The sequence below is a fragment of the Neofelis nebulosa genome, chromosome 7 (genome assembly GCF_028018385.1).
Source record: "Neofelis nebulosa isolate mNeoNeb1 chromosome 7, mNeoNeb1.pri, whole genome shotgun sequence".
NCBI lineage: Eukaryota > Metazoa > Chordata > Mammalia > Carnivora > Felidae > Neofelis > Neofelis nebulosa.
In genome coordinates, this window is record NC_080788.1 from 149167401 (window position 1) to 149188502 (window position 21102).

A 21102-nucleotide genomic window follows, 5' to 3' on the forward strand; every position below is an offset into this window, starting at 1 on the left:
AACAGAGGGCTGTGCCAGGTGGCCAGCACCCTGCACCTGGGGGCCACCTGTGGGGTTAGGCAACAGTCCCAGGGTGTGGCATTGTGTGACCCTGCACATCATTAAGCTGGGGTGGATGTGGGAGGGTCAGGTGGGCCATGGTCAAGAGTGGTCTCATGGACATGGGTAGGGATTTGGACCCAGAGGCATGGCTCTAGTCAACACCTTCAATCTTTCCTCCAGCTACTTGCATATGGGCTATGCAGTTATAACACCCTGAACTTCTCTACCAATTCCATGTCCTGTGGTACTGCTGGGTCACTTTCTTTGGATGACTACTTTTCCTCATTACAGAGACCACTGCTTTTGCTTCCTTGTGATGTGGAGGTAAACATTGTCAATTTTACCTTTATGGGTGATGCAAAAAATCTGTTTGTAGTTTTGTGTGTCTTATTTTCCTTGGCTATTAGTTTGCAAGCCATTTGATTCTTGTGGTTTTTACTTTGAAGGTTCCTCTGAGTTCACTGAGGAAAACATTTGTCAGTATTCTGAGTGATGATTGGTGAACTACAAGGTTGTATTTTAGTATTTTCTTATGCCAGCTGGGGAGAACAGAAAGTACTGCTGACCATGTGTGAGCCCCAGGGGTTTTCTCCTCTAATCCCTTATGGGGGTTCTTTCCTGGCCTCTGGCAGTCTCCTCCCATGTAGTTTGGTTCCCTCTTCAGCTGGAGATGGAGGGGAGTTGAGGTTGCTTTGCAGGTTGCACCATGGAGTCTGCCTATGATCAAAAGATGGTTTTGACCATGGCACTCCCTTGCTTGATTAAGTACCCTCTACTGCTTTAAAACGCCCTGGGCCAGGGAGAAACCTCAGAGTTGGCGTTTGGACAAGAGTTTGCCTTTTCCCCAGTGGCTGGCCTTCTGAATATAGCTCAAATTCCTTTGCCACCCAAACTGAAACTTTGAACATTGACCTTTCCCCAACAGGCAGCTGAATTTGGGTTTTGATAACAATGAAATGGAGAGTGAAATGGCAGTTTCCAGGGCCTGGCAGGGAGGGTCAATGTGGACTAGATCTCAAGGGCGATGATTTTGTGTTATGCAAGATGACAAGTTTTAAAGGGGTATCCACATAATTACCCCTGTAATTAACAATACTGTAAGGTATGGTTAAAATTTTGTGAAGAGTGTGGGTCTCATGTTCAGTGAGACCTTACCACAATATAAAAGTGGAAGACACGGGTTTTGCTTCTCACACAACAGTGTGCTGAACTGCATGGACACACTCTCTACTGATAATTTGAAAACAATTTAAAAAAAAGTTATACGTTTTGGAAAGTAACCCTGAGGATATGTCATTTACAGATATCTTCTTCCATTCCATAGGTTGTTTTTTTTGTTTTGTTGATTGTTTCCTTCACTGTGCAGAAGCTTGCTATTTTGAGGTAGTCTCTCTCTATATACAATTTTCTTGTATTATATTAATGTAAATTCAATCTGTTAACATACAGCGTAGTACTGATTTTAGGGGTAGAATTTAGAGAACCATCGCATACATATAACACCCAGTTCTCATTTCACCCAGTTCCCTCCTTAATGGCCACATGCCATTTAGCCCACCTCCCCCACTTCCCCTCAGTTTGTTCTCTGTATTTAAGAGTGTCTTCTGGTTTCCTCCCTCTCTGTTTTGATTTATTTTATTTTTCCTTTCTGTATGTTGTGTTTCTTCTATTCCACTAATGTGTGAAATCATAGGATATTTGACTTTTTCTGACTGACTTGTTCCACTTAGCATAATACTCTGTAGTTCCATCCACATTATTGAAATTGGCAAGATGTCATTCTTTTTGATGGCTAAGTAATATTGCATTGTATATACTTACCACCTCTTCTTTACGCATTCATGTGTTGATGAATATTTGGGCTGTTCCACAATTTGTTTTTTGTTGATAAGACTGCCATAAAGATTGGGATGCACGTGCCCTTTCGAATCAGCATTTTGGTATCCTTTGGATACCTTTGGTATCCTTGGACAAATGCAATTGCTTGATCACAGGATAGTTCGGTTTTTAATTTTTTGAGGAATCTGCACACTGTTTTCGAGTGGCTGCGCCAGTTTGCATTACCATCAACAGTGCGAAAGGGTTTCGCTTTCTCTGCATCCTTGCTGACATTTTGTGTTTTCTGAATTGTTAATTTTAGTCATTGTGACAGGTGTGAGTTGGTATCTCATTGTGGTTTTGATTTATATTTCACTGATGAAGAGTGTTGTTGAGCATCTTTTTTCGTGCCTTTTTGCCATCTGGATGTCTTCTTTGGAAAAATATGTATTCATGTCTTCTGCCCATTTCTTCACTGGATTATTTGTTTTTTGAGTGTTGAGTTTGGTAAGTTCTTTATAGATTTTGGATACTAACCCATTGTCTGAGATGTCATACAAATATCTCCTCCCATTTTGTCAGTTGCCTTTTAGTTTTGTTGATTTGTTCTTTGCTGTGCAGAAGCTTTTTATCTTGATGAGATCCCAATAGTTTATTTTTGCTATTGTTTCCCTTGCCTCTGGGGACATGTCTAGTAAGAAATTGTTCTGGCCAAGGTCAAAGAGGTTGGTGCCTGTGTTCTCCTCTAGGATTTTGATGGTTTCCTGTCTCACATTTAGGTCTTTCATTCAATTTGTATTTATTTTTGTGTGTACTGTAAGAAAGTGGTCCAGGTTCATTACAAGTCACGATGCTGTCCAGTTTTCTCAACACCAGTTTTTGAAGGGACTTTTTCCATTTGATAGTCTTTCCTGCTCTGTCAAAGATTAGTTGATCATATAGTGATGTGTCCATTTCAGGGTTTTCTAATCTTTTCCATCAATCTATGTGTCTATTTTTTGCCAGTATCATCCTGTCTTGATGACTACAGCATTGTAATATAGCTTGATATCCAGAATTGTGATGCCTCCAGGTTTTTTTCTTTTTCAAGATCTTTGGTTATTTGGGGTCTTTTGTGGTTCCATGATAATTTTAGAGTTATTTGTTCTAGCTCTGTGAAAAATGCTGGTATTATTTGACAGGAAATTGAATTATTTGCATTGAATGTCTAAGTTGCTTTGGATAGTATTGTCATTTAACAATGATTTTTCTTTTAATCCACGTGCATGGAATATTTTTCCATTTCTTTGTGTTTTCTTCAATTTCTTCTATAAATGTCCCAGACTTTTCATAGTACAGATCTTGTACCTCTTTACTTAGTTTTATTTCTAGTATATTATGGTTTTTGGTGTGATTTTAAATGGGATTGATTCCTTGATTTCTCTTTCTCCTGCTTCATTATTGGTGTATAGAAATGTAACAAATTTCTATATATTGATTTTGTATGCTACAAATTTACAGGTTTATTGTACCAGTTCTAGCGGGGTTTTTTTTGGTGGAGTCTTTCAGGTTTTCTATATATGGTATAAAATTCAACTCCAGAACTGAATAATCCTATTAAAAAATGGCCAGAAGACATGAATAAGCATTTTTCCAAATGTGACCTACACATTGTCAATAAACACATGAAAAGATGGTCAACATCACTCCTCATCAGGGAAATATAAATCCAAACTACAATGAAATATCAACTCACACTGGTCAGAAAGGCTGAACTCAACAGCACAAGAAACAACAGGTGTTGGTGAGGATGCAGAGAAAGAGGATCCTTTTGTAGGTGCTGGTGGGAATGCACCCTGGCACAGCCACTATGGAAAACAGCATGGAGGTTCCTTAGAAAGCTAAAAAATACAACTACGTTACGATAGAACAAATGCACTACTAGGTATTAACCCAAAGGATACAAAAATACTAATTTATGGGAATTGTACCTCTATTTTTATAGCAGCTATGTCACAAACAGCCCAGCTAAGGAAACAACCCAGCCGAAGTATGAATTGATTGATGAATGGGTATAGAATACGTGGTATATCTACATAACCCCGTCCACGCACACTGGAATATTTCTCAGCCGCAAAAGGAATGACATTAGCTATTGTTAAGGACAGGGATGGGCCTAGAGAGTATTATATTTATGGAAATAAGTCAGAGAAAGACAAATATATGATTTCATCCATATGAAGAATTTAAGAAACAACAAATGGGCAAAGGGACAAATAAGAGAGAAGAGGCAAACCAAGAAATAGGCGATTTTTTCAATGTTCACTTATTTATTTAGAGAGAGAATGGGAGGTGGGGCAGAGGCAGATGGGAAGAGAATCCCAAGGAAACGTCGTGCTGTCAGTACAGAAACCAAAGTGGGGCTCGATCTCAGGAATGATGAGATCAAGACAAGAGGCCAGATCAAGAGTCGTGGGCCTAACCCATGGAACCACGTAAGCCCCCGAAACAGATACTTAACTATAGGGGAAAAACTGCTGGTTACCCTGGGGAGGGTGTGTGGAGGGATGGGGAGGTAGTTGATGGGGATTAAGGGGAGCGCTCATAACGAACACTGGGTGCTGTATTGCAATGTTGAATCACTATATTTTACACCTGAAAGTAATATTACATTGCATGTTAACTAACTGGAATTTGAAGAAAAACTCAAATAATGTATTTATATTGCCTGCAAATGTCCATGTTGGCATACAGCCCATGAAGAAGCATTTATTGCAGAAAACATACTACCAGAAAGAATACCTAGAATATTTGAACTAAGGTATGTTCTTTTCCTTTCCCACCCCAGATCAGCAAGAAGAAACTCCAGTGCAAGTAACTGTGACTATAGGCATGTGCCACTGAGCCTGGCTGCAACCTCCCCTCCAGACTGTTGTAGCCAATACACACAGTTCCCGGTGACCAGCTCCTGTTCAGAGGACCCTTTCCCAGAGGGACAGGATGTCAGTGACCCTAAGCTGTTTGCTGTTGAGGCCAAGCCCCAGCAGGTGCCACTGAGATGTGTGACTCACTCATTGTTGGCAGCCCCACTCCCAGGAAGGAAGCTCTGCCCTGGGCACAGTCCACTAGGGATGCTGGGAACCTGATCACCCCAGACCTGACTTGTATGGCAGGAGTCTCATGCCACCAGGACAAGCAAGCCACAAGGCAGTGAAGCTGCCAGCCACCCCTAAACAGAGCCCTCAGTTTCCAAACTGTTTGGAATCCTGTTTGTCCCTGACACCCCCTGCAGCTGCAGACCTTTGCCCAGAGTATTGCCCAGGGTAAGGGGGAGATGGAGTAATCCTCTAATACAAGCAGCAAATCTGTTCCGATAGAACTGACTTCATTTCCAGCTAAGTGTGAGGAAGAAGGTCTGGGCCTCATGTTGTGGGAGAGTCAGGTGCAGGAGACAGATGGTTTCAGTGGAGGATTCCTAACCTACTCCCCCTCACCTGCAGGAGAGAGCCAGTGCCAGGGACAGTGGAGGGAACAGCTCCTGTCAGAACACATATCAGACTATGGTCTCAAGTACTCTCCATTCAGAGGAGTCCGAGGTTGTAGGGTTCAGTCTGTGGAGACTCCATACATCAGAGGGTGGTTGAACATAGGAGTGCTGTCAAATGAAGCAGAGTATCTCATCATGTGGTTTAGGAAAGAAAGAGATAAGGAATGCCCAACCAAACCACGGTCACCATGGTCTGGCTGTGTGAATGTCCCAGGTCACACCACCTCTGTAATTATGGGACTACCGCCCTTCCCTCCACATCATGTCTTTGAGTTTCACCTGGTTTCAGGTGTGCATCAGTAGTGTCACAGTTCTCTGGCAAAGCCTCCCATGGATGGAAGTTTCGTAGTTGGCTTATTCCTTTGTATTTAGAAAGACTTTTGCCTTATTCTGAGCTTCTGACACTAAGAAAGATGCTGTAAATAATTACACACCATTTATTTTCTGAGCATGGGATTTCATTCTTCAGGGACAAATACTCAGGAATGGTATTTCCAGGTTCCTTTTTATGTCATCGATGTATAATTTCATAAGCGACAGCCAATGGTTTTCCAGAGCTCGTGTTTGTTTGTCAATCCTTCCTGCATTGTTTGAGCCCCCATGTATGCTGGATGCTCACCTGGATGTTGTTGTCAGAGTTGTTCATACCTGAGCCATTGGGATGTGTGTATACGGCATCTGTTGCATTCTTGATTTGAATTTCCCTGACAGTCGATGGTGTGAAGAGTCTTCTCCAGTCAGTAACTAATGTGTCTATAACCTCAAGGATAGGATGTCTACTACACAAGGCTGTGCTTGTTTTATGGAGGTTGGTTTCCTTTCTTCCTATTGACTGTTGAGGGTTCTTAGCATATTCAAGATGCAGGTCCCTTGGTGGTTATGCAATTTGTGAATGTTGTCTCTTACTCTGTAACTTATCTTACTATTGGTATTCACGTGGGCAGATAAGCGGAATTGATTTTCACAAAGTCTATTTATACCATTTCTTTTTATGGGTCTTGTGTTCTTAGCTATAGTTTTCCTTTCTTGGTGATTGATTGCTTATGACTAATATTTTTAAAAAATGTTTATTCTTGATAGAGAGAGAGAGAGACAGAACGTGAGCGGGGAAAAGCAGAGAGAGGGAGACACAGAATCTGAAGCAGGCTCCCAGTTCTGAGCTGTCAGCTTAGGGGCTGACAACGGGGCTCAAACCCTCAAATTGTGACACCGAGACCTGAGCTGAAGTGAGACACTTAACTGACTCAACCAACCAGGCACCCCACTGATTTCTTGACTTACGATGTAACTAAAAGTCTTGTTTTTTTCTGGTTTCTCTCAATGTTGACGTGTTCCCTATTTGGTCTCTGGTGACTTAGAGTTTTGTCGTTTGTTTTTAAATTTATAGACTCTAGCAAATCATTTTCGTGGCATGGTTTTTCCTAATATATGGAAATTATGTGGAAATATATGAAATTGAAGTTCAAATTTCACAAGAGTTGCCATTCTGTGTCTCTTTGGCCAGACTGCTCATCAGATTTGATAGATATGCTCCTGGGGTCCAAAAACACGTTTACGTTTTCAGGTGGCGGGCTTTCTATATGTCTCAGGAGCTGTTGAGCTCTGTGCACACAACTGAGTTCTTGACACAATTTTTCCTTCGCAATTCTATGTGAAACCCTCAAAATCCATTTTTTGCATTGCCAATTTTAGACACTTCATGAATAGAACACATTGAAACTCTTGTATCATTTCCTGAAATTATTTTACTCTTGCGTGTGTGGGACTGTAATTTTTCTTCTTCCTTCCAAGGGGAGCTCATATCTGCATTTGTGGAATTCTTCCAGGCTTCTCATCTCTTAATACTTTTCCAACGTGCTGTGCAATTTTTGACCAAATGAATACTTAGGTTTATTTGTACTCTACCACATTGGGTGATAGGAGCTGCGAGAGGCTGCATCATATGGGGTTTTTGTGTTTTTTTTTTGTCCCCTTGTATGTTACCTGTCATATTGAATGTTTATAGAACATATAGCCCCTCACTTTCATGAACCGCTAACAGGGGACCTGGTTCTCTTCAAGAGACAGGAAAGGAAGACAAGGGAGCTGAGACAGCAAGTCGGGGAAGGAACCCAGAGCTTCTCAGGAAGCGTCAACTGTCCACACTTTGCAGTTCTGCCGATGTGGGTCCCTGCTGAGGCCCAACCTGGGTTCTTGTGCAGGTGTCTGGACAAGCTGCCCTTGATGTGTGGGCACAGGGGAGTTGGGAAGCGCAGCTGTGGTTTGAATTCCAGCCCACTTGGCACTGCTGTGAAAATTCATGAGTGTGTTAATTTATGTCCACCATCAGTTAGGGACATAATGAGTAAATGCAAGACGTTAGAGTCACTACCTTAGATTCCATGTTCATGACAATTTGTGACAACAATTCTCCCTTCCTTTTTTCCACTTTTTAAATTTTTTTGTTTGTGTTTAAATATTTGTTGGTTAACATATTGTGTAATATTAATTTCAGTAGTAGAATTTATTGGTTCATCACTTACATTAACACCCAGTACTCATCACAACTCGGGGCCTCCTTAATCCCCAACACCCATTATCCCATCCCCCACACACCTGCCCTCCAGCAACCCTCAGTTTGGTCTCTAACCTTAGCGGTTTTTTTTTATGATTTCTTGCTCTTTTTCCCCTTCCCCTAGATCTAAATTCCCCATAGGAGGAAATCATATGGTGTTTGTCACCTTTGACTGACTTACTTTGCTTAGCATGATACCCTGTAGCTGCATCAACATCTTTGCAAATGGCAAGATTTCATTCGTTGTTGTGACTGAGTAATATGCCATTCTATACATATAGCAGATTAATCACATGGTGGACTTTTGGTCTCTTTCCTCAGTTTGGCTGTCATAGTTAATGCTGCTGTAAACATTGGGGTGCATGTACTTCCTCAAATCAGAAGTTTTGTATGCTTTGGATGAATTCCTAGTAGAGCAATTGCTGGAGTGGAAGGTTGTTTAATTTTTAGTTTTTAAACTGTTTTCTGGAATGGTCCGGGCACATTGCATTCCCACCAAGAGTGTAAAAGGGTTCCCTTCTCTCCTCACCCTCATCAATATCTGTTGTTTCCTGAGTTGTTAATTGTAGCCATTCTGACAGGTGTGCGGTCATCTCTCATTGTAGTTTTGATTTGTAATTCCCTGTTGATGAGTGATGTTGAGCGAATGTTCGTGTGTCGGTTAGCCATCTGAATGCTTTGTTTGGAAAAGTATCTCCTCATGTCTTCTGCCCATTTCTTCACTGGATTCTTTGTATTTTGGGTTTTGAGTTTGAGAAGTTTTTTTAATAGATTTTGGATAGTACGCCTTTTTCAGATATGTGGCTTGCAAATACCTTTTTAATTTCTGTAGAATGCCTTTTAGATTAGTTGATTGTTTCTTTAGCTGTGCAGAAGGTTTTTATTTTGATGAGGTCCCAGTAGTTCAAGTTTGCTGTTGTTTCCCTTGCCTCTCTAGACACGTCTAGTAAGAAGTTGCTATGTCCCAAGTCCAGGAGGTTGCTGCCTGTTCTCCTCTAGGATTTGATGGTCTCCTGTCTCACATTTAGGTCTTCCACCCATTTGGATTTATTTTTGTGTATGGAGTAAGAGAGTGGTTCAGTTTCATTCTTCTGCATGTTCTGGTCCAGTTTTCCCAACACCCTCTGTTGACAAGGCTGTCTTTTTTTCCCATTACATAGTCTTTCCTACTTCATCCAAGATGAGGTGGCCATACCTTTGTGAGTCCATATCTGGGTTTACTCTTCTGTTCTCTTGATCTATGTGTCTCTTTTGTGCTTGTAGCTTACTGTCTTGATAAGTACAGCTTTGTAATATAGCATGAAATCCATAATCATGAAGCCACCGTTTCTTTGTGTAGCAGAGACATTTCAACACTACTTGCTCCTTAAATCCATGAACATGAAGGTGTTTCCATTTCTTTGTGTCATCCTCAGTTTCTTTCACCGTTTTTAGAGTCTTCAGATTATGGATATTTTAACTCTTTAGGTATCCTATTATATTTGGTGCAGTTGTAAACGGGATGGATAGTTTTTTTTATTTTTCTTTCTGTTTCTTCATTATTGCTGTGTAGAAATGCAGCCGATTTCAGTATGTTGATACTGTATCTTGTGACTTTGCTGAGTTTGTGTATCAGTTCTTGCAATATTTTGGTGGAGTCTTGAGTTTTTTATATACAGTGTCATGTTATCTGTGAAGAGGGAATGTTTGACTTCTTCTTTTCTAACTTGAATGCCTTTATTTATTTATTTATTTATTTATTTATTTATTTTTGTTGTCTGTTTTTGAGGATAAGACTTTCACTGCTGTGTTAAGTAGAATGATGGGAGTGGACGTCCCTCTTGTGTTCCTGATAGTAGAGGAAAAAGTTTTTTTCCCCACTGAGGATATTAGCTGTGGTGTTTTCATGTATGGACTTTATGATGTTGAGGTGTGTTTCCTCTACCCCTTGTTGAGGGTTTTATCAAGAATGGATGCTGTACTATGTCAAATTTTTTTTTCATCTATTGAGAGTGTCATATCATTCGTATCCTTTCTCTGATTGATGGTATGTATTACATTGATTTATTTGTGACTATGGACCACCCTTACAGCCAAGGAATAAATCCCACCTGGTCACTTTAAAGGATCCATTTTATGTATTGGTGGATTCAATTTGCAAGTAATCTCTTTCTTTTTTTTTTAACGTTTATTTATTTTTGAGACAGAGAGAGACAGAGCATGAATGGGGGAGGGTCAGAGAGAGGGAGACACAGAATCTGAAACAGGCTCCAGGCTCTGAGCTCTCAGCACAGAGCCCACGCGGGACTCGAACTCACAGAACGCGAGATTACGAACTGAGCCAAAGTTGGACACTTAACCGACTGAGCCACCCAGGCGCCCCTGCAAGTATTTTCTTGACAATTGTTGCATTCTTGCTCATTAGGGCTAGTGGCCTGTAAGTCTCATTTTTAGTGGGGTTTAATCTGGTTTAAAACTGTGATCATACTCATCTTGTAGAATGAATTTGGAAGTTTTCTTTCCATTTCTATTATTTGGAACAGTTTGTGAAGACAGGAATATTCTATTCTACTTAAATAGAATATTTCACACTCTTGTTAAATATCTGGTAGAATTCACCTGTGAACCTATCTGGCCCTGGATTTTTGTGTGTGAGTAGATTTTTGATTAATGATTCAAATTCTTTGCTCATTATCAGTCTGTTCACGTTTTCTCTTTCTTCCTTTTTCAGTTTAGGTAGTCTTCATTATTCTGGGAATTTATCCATTTCTTCCAGATTGCCCAATTTGTTGGCATATAAATCTCCAAACTATTGTCTCATAGATGTATTTCTGTGGTGTCAGTCGCGATGTCTCCTCTCAAATTCTGATTATATTTACTTTCGTACTTTCTCTTTTGTTTTTGCCAAGTCTGCCCATGCGTTTTCATTTTTATTTATTCTTACAGAAACCAGCTTATAGTTTCATTCATCTGTTCTACTGTTTTTCTTTGTTTCTATATCATTTATTTCTTCTCTAATCTTTTTTGTTTACCTGTTCCTGCTGGCTTTAGGGTTCATTTGTTGTTCTTTTCTTAGTTTCTTTAGTTGTAAAGTGGTTGTGTGTTTGAGACCTTTCTTCTTTCTTGAGTTTGGCCTGTACTGCTATATATTTCACTCTTCCATCAACTTTGCTGCATCCAGATGGTTTGGAACTGGCATGTTTTCATTTTTATTTGCTTCCATGTATTTTTTATTGCTTCTGTAATTTCCTGAAAATCTCATTCAGCTTTTACTACAATGTTGTTTAACCTAATGTTTTGGTGGTGTTGCCCAAATTTTTCTTGTGGTCGACTTCAAGTTTCATAGTGTTGTGGTTTGAAAATACGCATGGAATGATCTCAGTCTTTTTGTACTTGTAGAGGGCTGATTTGTGACATAGTATGTGATCTGTTCTGGAGAATGTTCCATGCGCACTCAAAAACAATGTGTATTCTGGTGCTTTAGGATGGAATGTTCTGAATATATCTGTTAAGTCCATTCAGTCCATGTGTCTTTCAAAGCCATTGTTTCCTTATTGATTTTCAGCTTAGATTGTCTTTCCATTGTTGTAAGTGGAGTGTTAACGATCTCTATTATTACTATTGTCTATTATCAATGAGTTTCTTTATGTTTCTTATTAATTGAGTTATATATTTCAGTGCTTACATTTTTGGGGTATAAATATTTAAAGCTTCAGATCTTCTTGTTGGATAGACCCCTTTATGATGATATACTGCCTTCCTGATCTCTTGTAACAAACTTTGGTTTGAAAACTAGTGTGATATGAGTGTGGCACTAAAACTTTCTTTTGGCGTCCGTTAGCCTGATAAATTGTTCACCCTCCCCTCACTTTCAATCTACAGGTGTTTTAGGTTGAAAATGAGTCAATCGTGTGCAGTGTGTAGAAGGATCTTGTATTTGTTTTTATCCATTCCGGTATCCTATGTCTTTTGATTGGAGCATTTTGTCCATTTACATTCACAGTAATTATTGATAGATATAAACTTAGTGCCATAGTGTTACCTCCAAAGTCATTGTTTCTGTAGATTTTCTCTGTTTATTTCTAGTCTTTGTTACTTTTAGTCTTCCTTTCCTACCCAAAGGGTCCCTTTAATTTCTCGCAGGGCTGATTTAGAGGCCATGAACTCCTTGGATTTTTGTTTGTCTGGGAAATTCTATCACTCCTTGTATCTGAATGACTGCCTTACTGGAGAAAGTATTCTTAGCTGCATAATTTTCAATTGTGCATGTTGAGGATTTGATGCCACTCCCTACTTGCATGAAGGTTTCTGTAGAGACATCTGCCATAGTTTTTTTTTAAATCTTCCATTGTTAGTTAGCAACTTCTTTTGTGTTGATGCTTTTATGGTTTTTCTTTATCTGGATATTTTGCCATTTTCCTATGATATGTCTCAGTGTTGGCCTGATTTTCATTTTATTTTTTATTTTAATGGGTGTTCTCTTTGCCTCCTAGATGTGGATGTCTGTTTCCTTCCCCAGCTTGTGGAAATTTTCACTATAATTCACTCAGCTAAAATGTATCCCCTTTTTCTCCCTCTTATTCTTTTGGGACTCCTTTCAAAAGAATGTTATTACAGTTTATGGAGTTGCTGATTTCCCTAAGTGTACGTTTGTGATGCAATATTTTAATTTTCCTCTTCTTTCCAGCTTCATTTCCCCCATCCTTTGATCTTCTATGTCCCTTCCTCATTCATCTGCTTCTTTCCGCCTTGAGGTCATTATATCCAATCAGTTTCACATCTCGGTTACAACATTTAAAATTTCATCCTGACTAGTTTTTAGGTCTTTTCTGTTTGCAGTAAGCGTATCCTTCATGTCTCATATAGTTTCCTCAAGCACAGCTCGTATCCTTATGATACTTTTTGAAAATCCTGTTTCATTATGAGAGTTTTCAGAAATTCTGTTTGAGGCACATTAGTTTATGTGTTTTAATTATATCCCTCACAATGACCTTTTATCATTTTTTTCTTTTAGGATGAGTTCCTCCATCATGTTGTTGTCTATGTCTCTGCCTTCTTAAATGTTTTAGAAAATCCTGTTATCTTTTCTGCTTCTAGGGTAGTATCTTTACTGAGCAGTGTTCACATACTGTCCAGGGCCTGACACTTCATGAAGCATTTGTTTTATGTTCCGTGGCACTGTGCTGTCGTGTTTTGGCTGCTCTGTCCCTCAGGACAGTCCTCTGCAGAGTTTCTCCTTGCCTCCAGTGGGGAGTGTTGGACTTTGTGCCCAGTGCTGTGAGTTTTAACTAGGTGAGTTTGGTCTGCTTGTTAAAAGAGGCTAATTCCTATCTCCCCTAGAGGTGAGGATATGCGTCACTGTATGATCAGCTGACTTGGTGCGTGTGGGGGTTTACGGTGGTCTTTGGAGGAAGGGGTGCAGTGGTGGTCTGGTTGCCAGGCACTCTTTCCTAGTAAGCAAGCACTTGATGGGGGCTGGAGTAGGTGGAGCTTGGTGTTAGTGGCTCAGCTTCCACTGGGGATGCTGTGCTGCTGAGTGAAATCTGTCCATGCTGATTGGTGGGAGGAAATATTGGCATCAGCTCCCTCTCTAGTCCCTGGAGTTGGAGTTCCCAGCCTCCCCTGTTCAAGAAGCCCTCACACAGAGAGAACACTTGTGGGTCCCAGGCTTCCGTCAGAATTGCTTTCACCCTGTCTGCGTCCAAGCCATTGACACATCTGGTGGCACAGGGCTCTTATGTTTTATCTCAGGAGCTCTAGCTGGGTTTCAAAACTCCAAATTATATGAACTCAATATGACTGGGACCCCACTGATCCTCTGTGAGAGGGTCTTGCTGTGCTGTGCCTGGAGCTAGTTATCCCAGAAAGGCAGTTGCATGAACACTAGGGGCTTGGGGTTCGTGGCGAAGAACAACAAGAAGGCAGTGTTCAGTTAGCTGCTCTCAGCAGAGGCTCCTATGCTAATGACCAGGGCAGTGCAATGGTGCCTGTCAGCTCTCCTGCCCCACAAGAGGCAATACACCTTTTACGAAATGCACCCTGAGAAGGGAACTGTCTCTCCCCAAGTCACCCAGGGGATTTCAGACCACAATGCCCCCTATGCGACTCTGCCTTCCTTCTCCACAGAAACACAGCTATGCCCACCGGGCTCCATGCCAGTCATGGCATGGACTTCTAAATCTTCAGTCTTTGAACTGAACATTTACAGGAGGTTGACTTGTCATGATTACCTTTATGTGTCATCTTGACTGCATTATGGGTGCCCAGACTCCCCACTGTTTCTGTGGATGTCTGTGATGTGTTCGAGAAGAGACTGGCATTTCTATCCGTGGTTTCTGTCTGTCTGGGCATCACCCATTCCATTAAGGTTCTGAATAGAAACTGATGCAGAGCGAGGAGGAATTCCCTCAGTTTTACTTCCCATGTGCATGTTTGGATTGGAACATAGGTCTCCTCTGGGCCTTGTTCTGAGAGTTACATCATCAGCTCTTCACGTTCTGAGACTAGAAACTAGTTCAGAATCAGATGAGAATTACACCACTGGTTTTCCTGGGTCTCCAGCATGTGAGAGTGGAATGTGGGGGCTTATCAATGTATTTAGTCATGGAAACCAAGGTTCTTTGGTTTCTGTTCCTAGGGAGAATCCTGACTAATACATGGAGATGAATTATCTCTTCTTTAGAAGAATTGAATAAAGCTGTAGCTCTTTTAAAGTCCTGAGTAGCAAGTGCCAGGAGGGAAGTGTCACGTTGTTTGGGACAAGTGCTGGGTGATGATAATGGGGGTCTGGGGGATTCTGTAGGCCTGGGTGCACAGTGAGTGCATCTGGGACTCCTGTTGGGGCTCCTGGGTGGGTCAGTCGGTTAAGCAGCTGACTTTGGCTCAGGTCATGATCTCGCGGTCCGTGAGTTCGAGCCCCGCATCGGGCTCTGTGCTGACAGCTCAGAACCTGGAGCCCTGTTTCAGATTCTGTGTTTCCCTCTATACGACACTCCCCCGTTCACACTCTGTTTCTCTGTCTCAAAAATAAATAAACGTTAAAAATACTTTATAAAAAAAAGGTTCAGCTGTTGTGCATCAGGAAATATGCAATTCACTCATACTGAGTGACAGGAGTAAGCAATGCAAACAACTGTGTCTTTGTGCATGTTAGGGTACTTTTCCTATGACAACACAGTTGCTAATTCAGAGAGTTAATAGATAAACACAGAATGCTGTGACCAGAGAGGCTCCCTAGAGAAACTGCTGTGTGGAGAGGAAGCCCCAGACCCTGTCAGGAAACCTGCCTGTAACCTCCATCTGCACCTGCGCCTGGGAACACAAAGCAGAATTGTGCATAGTGTGCGCCCCCTGGTGGTGCTGATCCCCTCCAGCAGGGAGGTTTGTGTGTGGGCTCCCAGTGAGGTCCCATCACCGTGTCTCTCGTACAGTAATATGTGGCCGAGTCCTCGGTCTTGAGGCTGTTCATCTGCAGATACAGCGTGTTCTTGGCGTTGTCTCTGGAGATGGTGAATCGGCCCTTCACGGAGTCTGCGTAGCCTGTGCTACTTCCATCAGTATAAATATATGCGACCCACTGAAGTCCCTTCCCTGGAGCCTGGCGGACCCAGCTCATCCAAAAGCTACTGAAGGTGAATCCGGAGGCCACACAGGTGAGTCTCAGGGACCCCCCAGGCTTCACCAGGTCTCCTCCAGACTCCACCAGCTGCTCGTCACACAGGACATCTGCAGACACAAGACATCTTGGTCAGGAAACTGTCACACATCCACTCTTTCTCAGTCATGTCCACTCACAGACTCAGTGTCCCTCGTTCACCATGAATTACCTTTTAAAAGAGCAACCAGGAAAACCCAGCCCAGCACAAAGTCCATGGTGAGGTTTCTGTGTTCTGTGCTGATCACAGAATGGGAACACCTGGGACTCCTGGGGCTGGGGCTCCTCTCCCAGCTGCAGGGTTGGAGCTGGACTGGTTTAATCAGCACAGGGAGGGCCCTATTTGCATATCCTCTGAGTATATATCAGGCTCCAGACTTAGATTTGTTTCAAATTTAAAACCAGTGTTTGAGAGGCACTTCTAGATCACTTCTTGCAGAAGGCGCGGTGATAATATAAATAATTCTAATCTGTGAACACAGTTATCATTTCATCTGTGTTTGCCATTTTACATGTCTTTCTCCCAGCACATCATATTTGGTATGCTATTTTACTTTTTAGTGAAATTTAATCCTAAATACTTTAATTTGTACCATATAATTTTAATGTGTGTTTATTTTTGTGTGACAGATAGAAGGAGAGAGAGATCAGAGAGAGAGAAAGGGACAGAGAAGCCCAAACAGGCTCTGCACAATCACGGCAGACCCTGCCTCAGAATTAAACTCAGGAACCATGAGATCATGACCTGAGCCAAAATCAACAGTAGGCACTTAACGGATTGAGCCACACAGGTGCTCCATTTTGTGCCATTTTCAATTGTGTGATGTTGTTAGTTTTTTCATATACTATGTTTTTGGTGTATGGAAATACAACATATTTTTGTTTGTTGATTTGTATCCTGAACTTTTCCTGAGTTATTAGTTCTGATACTTTTTTTGTGGAGTTTCTAAGGTTTCACTATATGTAAGTTCGTGTGATTCTCAAACAAATAATTTTCTTCTTACTGATTTACATGTCTTTATTTCATTTTCTTACCTAATTTTTATGGGTACATCTGCAACTTGTAGGAGCAGAAAGCTTTTTCCTTCTTTGCTTCTGTGTTCTTTGTCTGGTCTAAGGATTCAATTGACATAAGACAGATCTACAGAAGATAATAAATTTCATTTGCATGTGCACAAGCTTCCTAATAATATGACACCCAGAGAATGAAGAAAGGAGGTGGCACTTGTGCCTTTTAGGAAAAAAAATGGATTTGCGAAGAGTTAACAAGACAGAGATTTGGGTTTGGGCAAGTCAATTAGTGAGGAATTAACAAGGCTTGTTGGCACAGCCTTCTTGGTGCTAAGTTCCCATTTCTGGTGCTAAGGATCGTTCTCCCATTCTGGTATAGGGGAAGAAGTTTCCCAGGAGAGAGTTATTTCCTGCTCTCAGGGGGACAAAGAAGGGTCACAGTTTCCTTAGACTAGCTGTTACTCAAGTGACTTTCCTCCAAATAAGCCATGTGACAAGATGACATACATTGGGTGCCATATTTTACTGGTCTTCATGTTACCATGTGGAATACCTATGTAGGGAATGAGCATCCTTGCCCGGTTCCTAATGTGACAGGAAAAGCTTCAGTTTTTCACTGTTAAATATGCTGTCAGGTGTGGGCTTTTCATCTATGCCATGATTTTGTGGAGGTTATTTCTTTCTTTCCCTCAGTTCCTGAGATTTTTTAATAATGACAATTTGTTGAATTTTGTCTAGCTTTATATGTATCAATAGATGATGATCTAGATGATCAACAGATGTGACTGCATTGTCACATATGAGCCTTTCATTGTGCTGTTGCATTCACTATGCTAGGAGTTTCGCATGTATGTCCACCTGAGATATTGGCCTTTAGTTTCTCTTCTTACGGTGTCTTTCGATTTTGCAGCATAGTAAGGTTGGTCTTGTAGATGAACTGGGGCATACTCCTTTCTTTTCAGTTTTTGGTAAGAGTCTGAGAGGTATTGTCATTAAGTCTCTTATATTTTGATATAATTCACAGATAAAGCCCTGTGTACTAAGCTGACTTTTTCTTTTGGGGCGGTGTATGATTAGATTATAGATTGAATTTTATTTGTTTTCATCCTGTTAATTTTCTGTTTCTTCATGTACAGTCTTGCAGATTGTTTGTCTTTGGAAATTGCCTAGTTGCCCTTAGTTATCTAATAATGGGTTTATAATTATCTAGGCATTTTCTGTTATTGTTTTTCACTTCTTTGGTATCAGTTATGTCCCCTCCTTAATTCTGATTGTATCTGTTTGAGTTTTACTTATTTCCTAGTAGAGATGCTTTTTAAATTGCATTTAGCTTTCCAGATATCCATTTCAATTTGTTAATTTTTTGTATTATTACACTTTTTATTCCTTTTATCTGTTCTAATAATTTCTAATATTGAGTTAATAAAAATGCCAATGAATGTATCTGGGAAATTCTTATGTATATGGTACCACAAAGCACACAGAAGTGAGAAAGCAATCCTGAGAAAGAAGAACAAACCTGGAGACAGCACACATCCTCCTTTCTAAGTATATTGCAGAGGTACATTGTCTATAACACTGTGCTGCTGGCACAGTCAGACACACAGACCAGTGGAGCAGATTACAGAGACCAGAGTGAAATGTGTCTGGATGCAGTCAGCAAATCCTCCATGAGATTTCATAGATTTAAAATTAGGGAAAAAAATGGCCTCTTTCACAAATGGTTTTGAATTCCAGTGAGTAAAATAATGACATTTGGTCCTTATGTTATACCATACAGATATGTAGACCCCCATTCAGCCCCTTCCCTGGAGTCTGGCAGACGCACCTCATCAATTAGCTACTGAAGGGGAATCTAGAGACTGCACAGGAGAGTCTCAGGGACCCCCTCCCCCGCCAGGCTTCTCAGGTCTCCCCCAGACTCTACCAGCTGTACGTCACACAACACATCTACAGATACAAGTCAGGAAAATGTCACACATCCACTGTTTCTCTCACTCATATCCACTAACATAGTCAGTGTTTCTTGTTCATCATGAATCACTGTTTAAAAAAGAACCACGGAAAACCAAAGTGAACCCAAACTCCATGGTGAGATGTCTGTGTTCTGTTCTGATCACTGAATGTGAACACTTAGGGGCTGGGGCTCTTCACCCAGCTACAGTTTCAGGGATGGGTTTAATCAGAATACAGATGTCCTTTGACAATATAGCAAATTTTGCAATAGAATCCTGAAGAAGCCAGTGACCCTTGGCAAGTGTAAGGGATGGGGCAGTGTTTGGTGTCACAATATCTTTCAGAACATTGTGATTTATTAATTTGTGATTTTGCTGCAGTGATTATAAGTACCCATGATAATCCTTATTTTCACATATGCACCCAAATACTTGAGGTAGGAATCAGTATACCACCATTGTACAGGTTAACAGATACACTGCAGCAGAGACAGAGTGTGTGAATGTCCAAGATCACGTATGAGGTGAGAGTAGTCCCAGTATCTGGACCTGTGCTCCCCATCGGACCACCCATCTGCCTCCAGAACCACATGCAGGACAAGGCTGGACATCCCAGTGAGGTTTGCAGGTTCATGACCTTCTAGAAGTCCCAGGAGAGTGATGGATGGAAGTCAGGTCCATTCTGTCACAAATTGGAGAGAGTGAGAAGCCTCGACAGAGACTCACAGAGCTGATGTAGATGCCAGGGGTTTTATACAAACACAAGGGGTCATTTACACATGAACCCTATGTGGACATCAACAGAAACCCTCAATATGGAGCCTCTGGGTGGCTCAGTTGGTTAAGTGTCCGATTTTGACTCAGGTCATGGTCTCACAGTTTATGAGTCTGAGCCTTGTGTCGTGCTCTGTGCTGACAGCTCAGAGCCTGGAGACTGCTTCATATTCGGATACTGTGTCTCCTCTCTCTCTCTTCCCCTTGCCCGCTCGTAGTCTGTCTCTCTCTCCCATACCAATAAATAAAAATTAAAAAAGGAAAGCTTCAATAACGTTAAAATGGTTGAATTTTATTAAAATATGTTGAAGGCAAAACACCTGAGATCAGGAAGGATGATGTTAATTAAAAATATTTCTTCATCTATGACATGGAGATCATTATTCTTCTAAACTCTTGTTAATGTGATAATGATCAAAGATGTATTTATCCCAGTGTCTGACCCTGGGAAAATCTGTGTATTCCCCTTATCATGGTTTATTTAAACAGGGAGGACACTTGTGTGTTTCCACAGCTTTTACAAACTCTTTGCTGTGTTTATGTCAGAAGAAGTGTGCAGAGCCTGGATCTGAAAGCCCTTGAGCGGAGACCAGTCCTCAACCAATCTCTTGTCCTGGATCATGAGCTCCCTGGTCTCTGAGTTCCCCCTGGTGGTTGTGATTGCCCCCGGTGGTCCCCGCGCTCCTGTTGTTTCACAGACCCCTGCAGAGATACAGTAACTCCTTTAGTCCCCTCCGCGTTTATGCAACAGGCAATGGTGAGACCCTTCCATCATGAGCACTGCAGACCCTTCTGTTCACAGGATGACTCCTCCTACATATTTTCCATCTTTGAACCCTTCACTCTGCTTTTTGCCTATAAATATACAGTTATATTTCCTTTAATCATTGGTGAGCAACAATCTTGAATAGTTATCCTTATCAGCTGGCAAGAGTCAGAAGAACTTTTCATTTGATAATCGAGAGAATGAAAAGAAAGATTTTTGGGCTCATAAATTCTACTTTCATGAAACTGGGATAAATGTGCTCAGCTTCAAACATGCACCACCTTTAATAAAAAAGGAAGTGTCAATCCCAGAGACAAGTTGGAGTCTGAGATTCAGAGCATTCTGTCTTTGAACCTAACGGGTTTCCCCAGGTTGATAATCAAATTGTTTCTTGTTGGTGATGCACTTCTAAATTACACTGTATTTCTTCTGGCATAGGAATGTCAGTACCTCTTATGTAGTGGTTACCATGCAGAAGCATTCAGAAGATCAAAAATGGTTTTCTAGAAATGCAGGTCGGCCGATGGAGAGGGTTTCACCCCAGGATGGAAGGTACCACGGTCTCACCCTACCCAAGCTACATGGTTAGATTTGGGGTTTTAGAGGTAGTGAAATTTAGGTACGTTTTGGACTTGACTTAATATGTAATGATTTGACATGTTGGAGGATTTGGGGGTGTGGTAATGTGAGTGTCATGTGGGATGGAGGTGAACTTTCCCTGACATCAGTGTGGACTGTGGTCATCTATGTCATTCTTGAACCTGTGTAGAATAACTTATGTGGCCAAAGGGACTTGTCACATGAGATTAATTTTGACACATTGATATTACTGCCATGTGTATGAGTCTGGGGATGGCGTTCAGGACACAGATGGGCAGTCACCAAATGTCCGTCTCGGAACTGAGATGAGTAGGTCCTGAAGACAGCACATCTGTGGGAGGGAATACCTTGAGAATTGTGGGATGAAACCCCTCATCACCAGGCACAGACACTTTCTTGCATGAAGTCCATGTCTCCCTCTGA

General features: G+C 41.3%; 1 gene segment (V, D, J or C); it reads right to left on the reverse strand.

Moving 5' to 3' along the window:
* Positions 1 to 15192: 15192 nt before the first annotated feature.
* Positions 15193 to 15791, reverse strand: LOC131518043 (immunoglobulin heavy variable 3-74-like). The segment is given in 2 exon segments: positions 15193 to 15644; positions 15746 to 15791. Coding segments are annotated over 2 exon segments (498 nt in total).
* Between the last annotated feature and the right edge of the window lie 5311 nt (positions 15792 to 21102).